The 8,330-nt window shown below is 36.8% G+C and overlaps 1 protein-coding gene across 1 annotated transcript in view; it reads left to right on the top strand.

The window, feature by feature from the left end:
* Positions 1 to 6,609, top strand: part of LOC135207243 (GTP-binding protein Rheb homolog) — a 97,172-nt gene extending 90,563 nt beyond the window's left edge. Inside the window, exons 4-5 of the mRNA XM_064238879.1 lie at positions 1,419 to 1,548; positions 4,616 to 6,609. Of these exons, the coding sequence (XP_064094949.1) occupies positions 1,419 to 1,548; positions 4,616 to 4,705 (220 nt within the window). The 3' untranslated portion in view covers positions 4,706 to 6,609. The remainder of the gene's footprint in view (positions 1 to 1,418; positions 1,549 to 4,615) is intronic.
* The last annotated feature ends 1,721 nt before the right edge of the window (positions 6,610 to 8,330 follow it).

The following is an 8,330-nucleotide window of genomic DNA, read 5'->3' as shown; positions in this document are numbered from 1 at the left end:
AAAATGCTATTAGATTTAAAAACAAAAAGAAAAAAATGATAGCCTAACAGTGTGAACCTTACGACCTCACTCTATTGTTTTTGATGTTGTTATGTGCACAGGAATCTAATGTCAATGTGTCATTTATCGGTCTAAGAAACATACCTCGCTGTGTGAGAGACAATTATTGAACTGCATTCAGTGCAAGTTCCTCTTGGAAAGATATCAAGAAAGCTTAATATACCAGAGAGAATCATACATAGATGAATCAAATTGTTTAGAGAACAGCAAAGTTTAGAACATGGGCCTAGAGGTGGAACACCTCAAAGCACCACAAGCGAGCAGGACAATACACTAGTGTAAATGTTGCTGAGCAACATTCATTTGTTAATTTTGAATTCTAGCACTTCGTCACGATCTTGCTGAACCAGGAATCATGACTAGCTATACACCTATGACTGGTGTCTGATGAATACTATAGATGGAGAGGAAGAGATGTTTAAAATTACACTTGAAATCTTTGATAGGTGTCTAATGAATAAGCAAACTTATCTCTTTGATGTATGAGAGATTCAGTTAGGTTTACTCTTTTTGTTTTGTTTTTTATCGGTGGCCAGTGAATACCACAGATAGGTAGGGAAACAGATTCAATGATGCATGCATTTTTTTTTTTTGAAAACCTAAAAAATATATACATTTTATTGGTAGATACTTTATTAACATCGGCGTAATCCCTCCATCACTCCTATACACCACCTCTGCTCTCTTCCACATCTCAGGCATATGGCAATATTTCCATAGCGAACAATGAATTAAGAAACTATACCAATTCTTCGTGTGCTGTCTTGAAAACTAGTGGATTCTTTCATCTTGACATGATCCAAAGTTTCTATCTACACTCCTTATCTTTGAGGAAAGGTTTACTGTGGAAGGTGCAATTTCTGGTTTTTGGCAAACTTGGGGTGAGGTAGCTAGCCCCACTCCTACCTCAAGGTTGAAGTCTCAACTTTTGTGATTGTAGGGGTCACCTGGTTAGTTTTAAAAGTCCCATAGGCAATTTATTGTCACATGAAGGACTAGTTGTGAGGTTATTCATTGGTGTGTGTTCAGGTTTCAAAGGCATACCTTGTATAATCATGTTGTGAGTAATGTCCAAATTTTTAAATAAATCACAAAGTACATTTAGCAGAAAACAGATAAACTGTGATTGAAGTTTATAACATCAAACGTAGTAGGCTATTTCTTAGTTGAGAATTTTGACTGTGTGGACTTGCGACATAGAGTCAATAGTTTGTTTTATGGAGTGAATTACATTGAAATAAAGAAAAGCAGAAGGAAAATTTGATGTAAGTTTTTAGTATAAGAAAAATGCATTTTATTATGTCTGAACTTTTTGGATTTTGTAGTTTCAAGTTTTCAGATAGAATTTTGATTTTCAGAGTGCCAATAGTATTAGTGGGTAACAAGAATGATCTTCATATGGAGAGAGTGGTTAGTTCTGATGAAGGCCGTAAAGTGGCAGAGAACTGGAAGGCAGTATTCCTGGAGACTAGTGCCAAGCAACATGAGGTAATGACTTTGTTGTTCATAATGTGTTTTCATAGAAATCTTTCTTTTCATTATTTTGTTGAGCCCTTTTTTATGCGTCATAATTAGGGAATGGTTTTTTTCATTTACATAAAGTTTTGGATGATTTCCTGATTCAAAAAGTTCATGTCATCAACATTCAAATATGATCTTGAGTTTTTAATGATGAAATTATTTAAAGTCTCTCATAAGTACACTTCAACAAAAGCTGTTCCAGTTATTGAAACACAGTTACAAGGTAATTAACAAGTGGCAGGTGATTTAGTGGGTAGGGCAACCACTTACTCACTCTGATAGCTACCTGATCAGATGTTATGTTTCTATAATCACGGCCGTTGTTGAAGTTTCTCTTAATATTTCCATTGTTGAAGACTGGCTTATTTATTTTTACTTTGGTTTTGACCCTTTTAAGAATGATAGTGTCAAATGACACCATTTATCTGACGAACGATCAGCGTAGATGTCAGGTCCTGAATAGGTGTCCTGGGTTCATATCTTTTTTATTTGATGACTTATTCTTACTGTGCTTTTGTTCGTAGGTTATGAGTGCACACACACTCTCTGAATTGCACAGTGTGTCTCATGGTTGCCAGCCCAGTGTAAATCCTGGTTTAAAAAGGACAGGTTCAGGATGGTCCTGTTAGTATCTACAGAATGTAATACACCACCCAAGTCTTCTCTCCTGCCCTTCCCCACACTTCAGCTTGCTTTGATCCTGTCATCTGCAGTTTGGATGGTAACTGCCTGTTTTAATTTTTCTCAGTCTTAGGAAGGTATATTTGGACTGGATGATGATCCATTTGAGCTCTCAGTGTTAGGAACCTCAGCTGGTGTGCCAGTTTCCATAACCCTCAACCCCAGTGCTTTGGTCCCAGCCTCCCTTGCTTTTGCATTGACTACTCCGACACATCCCCAGATAACAAAGAAGGTGTTCAAGATCCTATTCTGGGTGACCTTTCCCCATACTCATTGGATTGCTCTCACTGCACGCCTCACAAGTAATGGGCTTACCTGTATGAATCTTCATGTGGCACTCAAGATGTTTGGCCTAGAGTTTGTGTTGGTCTTGGTGGACTGGAGCCCACTTGTGGCAGTTGTCTATCCAAAACAACTCTGTCCCTTTTGGGGATGCCTGCCTTGGTTGTATCCTTGGCATGGCATCATGGAAATATTGAAGAGACCCGTGGTTGTAGACAATGCAGAAGTATGGGTGAAAATGTAGGAAGGAGACCTGGAAGGTAACCTTCCACAAGATGGCTAAGAAATTGCCTGGTGGCATATGATCATAAACAGTAAAGTGGTTCTGGGGCATGCTTATGGCCAATCACTGGTGCATGAGTCTGCTTATGCTGTCCCTAGTTGACTGTGGTTGTTCCTGGTTACCTGCATGTCCTTCTAGAGAGATATGAACTGACCATGACAGTTTCCCAGAGTACTGCCAATGTTACTCCTTGGACCTCACTTAGTATGCCCTGTGACATGCTGTTGATTGTTTGTGGACTGTTGTAAGTGTGGCTGTACTGCGTCTGGTAGCAATCTGGACCATGTCTTGATCTGTTGAACCCATCTTTGTACCACTCAGTACTGCTTCTTACATGAACAAGCAGTACAAACTCTGGCTTTAATTGATTAAGTAGAAGTAGGCTAGCCTGGCTGGCTTGGCTTCTGGCTCAAGCACTGTTTATGATCCTCTAAGCAGGTGCAGGGTTTAACTACCATGTCTCTTCTCTATCTTGATAGAGGGGCTTATCAGTCTGGTTTGGATTCTGCTAGACCTAAGGGTCCCTTGCCCATGGAACTAATGCCAGCTGAGTTGGAGAGGCATTTTTGCAAGGTCATCAGGCTCATTTATGAGTGGAATGGTCTTCGGGAAATTACTATGGGTTCTCCAGAGCTCCTGGTATCTTCTGTTGAGTGCTCTTTGGGGTTGGGCCTGGAGGCCTCACTGTTTTTTTGGTTGCTCTGGAAGAAGTGGATTCTCTGATATCTGGACTGGTGAAGTTCCTTGCTTCCAGTTGCCACAGCATTGGAAATACTATGCCTCAAAGGATGCAGGTATACTTGCCTTCACCCCACAGGTGCACTTGTTAATTTTGTATACTGACAAACAACTTTACCCTGGAATTACTTTGTACAAAAGGGATTTTGTTCTTGGCTGCTAAAGCTGGAGCTGTGGAGTCCCTCATCATGGCTTGTTCCAACTGTCTTTGTGGTGGGACTTCTAGCTCAAAACAATGGCAGACTTACTAACATGACTAATTGACCTTTCAAAGTGAGAAGCACAGCATCCAATTTGAGAACATTGAGGTATAAATGAGAACTTTGAGTCCACACACCTAAGATGAATGAGCCATTTAGGTGTGCTGCCCAATCCTGCAATGTATCTGAGAACTGAAGCATCTATGGAAAGAGAGAGAAGTGTAGTGGAACTCCCATAAAGAAGTTTCTGTTGCCCAGCCACCATGCAAGAGCTTTCTTTGCTTCTTGGTTTGGGTACGTTTGGGCATGAGGTCTGACTTCTCCCTGTTTATCATAATGCCAAATCTTGAGAGTGTCTGATCTTGATCATGGAGCAATTATGCCTTGCAGGATGCCAGCATCAACCAAATCTTTGAGAGGCCGTAGCAGACGGATCTCAGGCGAATAGGGCCAAATGTTTGAAAGACCATTTATTGAGAGCTAATTATATTTTCGCTGTCCACGTTGATTTGTATTCATTTTTGTCATAGTACTTGGTGTGTAATAACCTACTTTGCCTTTACAAACCCTTAACCAAAAATGTGTCTTTTCTCTTTTCAACTTTGCTGGTCATGCTAAATTGGCTGACTGCTGAATATCCAAGGATTTTGGGCCACATGTATATTCCTAATGCCTGATAATTTACATCAGTCATTGAAGCAGCCGGGGGAATTTGTTAGTTGTGTGAAGAAATTAATTTTTCTTGAGGAGAATGACATTTTTATAGACCTGAGAATCTATTTAGTATGCTGCAACTGTAGAAATAATAATGAATAAGAATTTGTATAATTTTTTGTTATATCTTTTTCAGGCTGTGAATGACATCTTCACCCGTGTAATCTTAGAGATTGAAAAAGCAGATGGGAATATAAGTCCTGAGGGGAAGTGCAGCATTTCGTGAAAATCATCTGCAATAGGATGGATTCTCAACCCCTTTTTAGACTTGAACCCCTAGATCAGTTACTATATCTCTGGATGTGTCTGATGTGTATAAACTAATTTGTTTGTTTGATTGTTTAGGTAAGCAGCCATGCCTGGTTTTTTTGAAAGGCTGATTGATTTTTGTATGAATTGCATCATGTTTAAATGAGCCATACCATATGACAGTTTTCTTATTTGTAACTGATACTGGTAGAAATAAGCAGCAGGAATTTTTGTTAGCACATCAGTTTTGACATAAGTTTTACTGGTACTAATCATGTTTGGGAAAACACTGCTGATACCTTTGTTGTATTGGGAGTTGCCATGGATTATTTAGGTGAATTTTGTCTTAGAACTAAGAGTAACTAATAATTATTTAGTTAATTTAGTGTTCACTCATTTGTCATACTTTTGGTCGTTTGTATTGAGTGTTGTTCGAAAACAGTGGCTCAGGTAGAGCAGGGTTCATGAAAACCCCCATTTATTCACTGCCTTTCAACAGCTACATTAAGGAGTAATTCATAAGGCAAATTTTTGTGCATACATATTTTGTGGTCATGGGATGATTATAAAGAATAAGTTTTTGCCTTTTAGAGGTACCCACCACTCAAAACTAGTGTTAGTTGAAGGCCATAGTATCATAATATATTTTGTACTCTTGGGTTTATGTGGTATGAATTGAATTTTTGCTACAATGTAGCCTTGTACTGTGTGATACAAAATATTGTCATTATACAGCACAGACTTGATGGACTCCTTCAGACATTAAAGCTATTTAATTATGTAGCCCCTCAACTAAGGCTTTTGGCATCTAGTGTAAAAAGATGTATATTTTTTATATTTTTTTCTCTTTAGGTTTGCAAAGTCGATTTTTGTTTTGTTGCAGCAGGGAAATGACTGTTGTAGTTGGATATAGTTGTGTTAATGGCTAATATTTTTATACTAATAAAATTTTGGAATCATGCTGATGAACTAAGACCCCATCTACTAGTGTTGTTACGAGTGAAATGCTGTTTGGGAAAAGGAGAATTTAGTGCACTTAAACTTGAATATTTGCTTCATTGAATTTCACGTTTAGATAAAAAATATGTATAGAGGGGAATTATCTCTTATTGTGCCTGGAAAATTTAGTATGTTGTGTTTTGGCTTCCTACTGTTTGAGGTAGGCACATGCATTTAATCTACTTTTGGTTTTTATTCCCTTGTAAATTTTGGAATCGCCTGTGTAAGTGTGAGGTGTTTTGTATGGTCTCAGCATTACACTTTAACCTGCTATATCATGTTACTAACACAGTTTTTTATGGTAACTCATTTGCAATCTATTAATGCAGGGTAACATGAATGATAAGTCTTGAAAGAAACAATATTGTAAAGGTGAAAGAGTAACTTGTCCAGCTATAGTTCTCAATAGTGGGTATGAATAAAGGACTTTAAATTACAGAAGTATTGTTAAAATGATTATGGGAAACAAACCTTAAGTTATTTCTTTTATTCTGCATATAGGTTGCTTTTTATTTGGCTTTCTTTAGAATTTTAAACACTACATCATATACATCAATGAAAAGTCATATAATATTGAAAATTCCCTCTATGCCATATTGAATATTTTGTAAAGGAACTATCTTGTTGGCTCTTGTTTTTTTGTATATAGTATGTATTCGTGAGTTTTATCAATGCTTGTTACCCATCTCAAAAACCCAAGTTTATGTCCCATGACTAAATTGCGACTAAGAAAAGTAATTGAGTAAGATTCAGTGCCCAGTACCTTTTGTTTATTTTCTTGACTCCTTCAATAAGGGTTGCCACAATTAGAATTTGAGCTTAATCTCTCTCTCTCTCTCTCTCTCTCTCTCTCTCTCTCTCTCTCTCTCTCTCGCTCTCTCTTCTCTCTCCTCCGTTCTTCTCTCTCTCTCTCTCTCTCTCTCTCTCTCTCTCTCTCTCTCTCTCTCTCTCTCTCTCTCTCTCTCATGCCAGCAACACAAAGCTGGCTTAATTTAAGACTAAACTACTTTCTCTCTCCTCATAGAATGTTAACAAATATAAACTTTTTGAGTGTGGCCTATGGTTTTCTTTTTTGAAGTGATTTTGTAAATAGTTTTACATACTATGCATTAACTAGCAGTTTTGTTAGTTGCATATTTGTAGTATCCTTAACATAATATTGATGCTTGGCCTATTTTATGAGGAAAATTAGATTTTTTATTCATTACAAAATAATGAACTCATCAGTACCCTTTTGTTTAAATAAACTGACAAAAAATCAAATAAAGCTTTGGCTAGCAAGCTAACTAGCCTTCTGATTGCACCTTTATTATTATAATTATTATTATAGTGTTCTTTAGCAATACCAGTGTAGTTGGGCAAGGAAACTAAAGAGAATGAAATAGAAACTTTTATTAATATATACAGCATGTTGTGTAAGGCACTGGAAGCAGTGCCCTCTACAAGTTTCTAATTGCATTGCTTATCTTAAGCTCTTGAAGAAGCTAAGGAACCTAAGTTGGGAATACAGTATTCAAATTTAAAGTTACTACTTTTGGAGTATGTCAAATATCCTGAGTGAGAAAATCTTAAAGTATGTTACTCTGGATATGAATAAACAGATTTTCCTTCATTTTTCCTAAAAATTGTAAAATGGGGAAAAGTTAAACAATTTATGACATATTCTGCAGAAGACTACTACGCCGTCTCTCTCTATCCCTTGGGTATTTTCAGTTGCTATTATTATTTTACTCATTTTGACTGAATCACTTGACAAATGGTTGAGGAATCTTGAATGATGTATGTTTTTTTTTTATTGTCAGTAAATTAAAATGTGATTAAAAGTTTTCACAAAGCAGTATGATGTGTGAGAGACTATTCTGTTAACCTTTAGTGAAACTGTTTTGATCTTTGATAAGTTACCATCGTGGGGTTCAGTCATGGTGGAGCAGTTATGACAAAATGAATATGTCATAATTATTGCTAAATTCTGTTAAATATGAGCAGACTGGAGTTTACAGATTTTACTCATCATTTCCTTTGTAACAGTATGACGACAGTTTCAGAAAGAAATGGTGTCTATGGTTATTTATGGGTTAATTTCTCTTGATTCAAAATATTGTTGGAAGGGAGATTATGATAAGGAAATTGCCTATTTTTATATATTTTGTACACTCTTGAAAACCAGGGACGTAAAAAAATTTTGGATTTTTATGTACTCTACTAATAATAATTTTTCATAAACATCTTGCTTCTCAAAAATATTTCTTTCATAAGATACTTTTATCCTGCAGCTACCACAAGAAACCTTTTAGGTAACTACTATATGTATTTTGTTTGGTAAGATTTCGTATTTACATCCTTTAGGTGGGTAAAGCATTTCCCCCTGTGGTTGTCACACACTATGAATTGATGCCAATCGGACAAACGTAGCTTACCTCATTTTAGAGGGTACTTTTGATATCAATATTATGACTAATATGGCAGGGTGCAAATACCTTAGGTAATTTTTGAATCTGTAGGTAGACTAGTGTATGAATGGCATCAAGGACTGTTTCACCTTATACTGTATTCTCTCACTGCATAACAATAATCAATTCTTTTGTGAATGTCACTGATGCCCT

This window comes from Macrobrachium nipponense, chromosome 32, assembly GCF_015104395.2.
Source record: "Macrobrachium nipponense isolate FS-2020 chromosome 32, ASM1510439v2, whole genome shotgun sequence".
Classification (NCBI taxonomy): domain Eukaryota; kingdom Metazoa; phylum Arthropoda; class Malacostraca; order Decapoda; family Palaemonidae; genus Macrobrachium; species Macrobrachium nipponense.
Note: the sequence above shows the minus strand (reverse complement) of the source record. Positions and strands in the feature narration are given on the sequence as shown.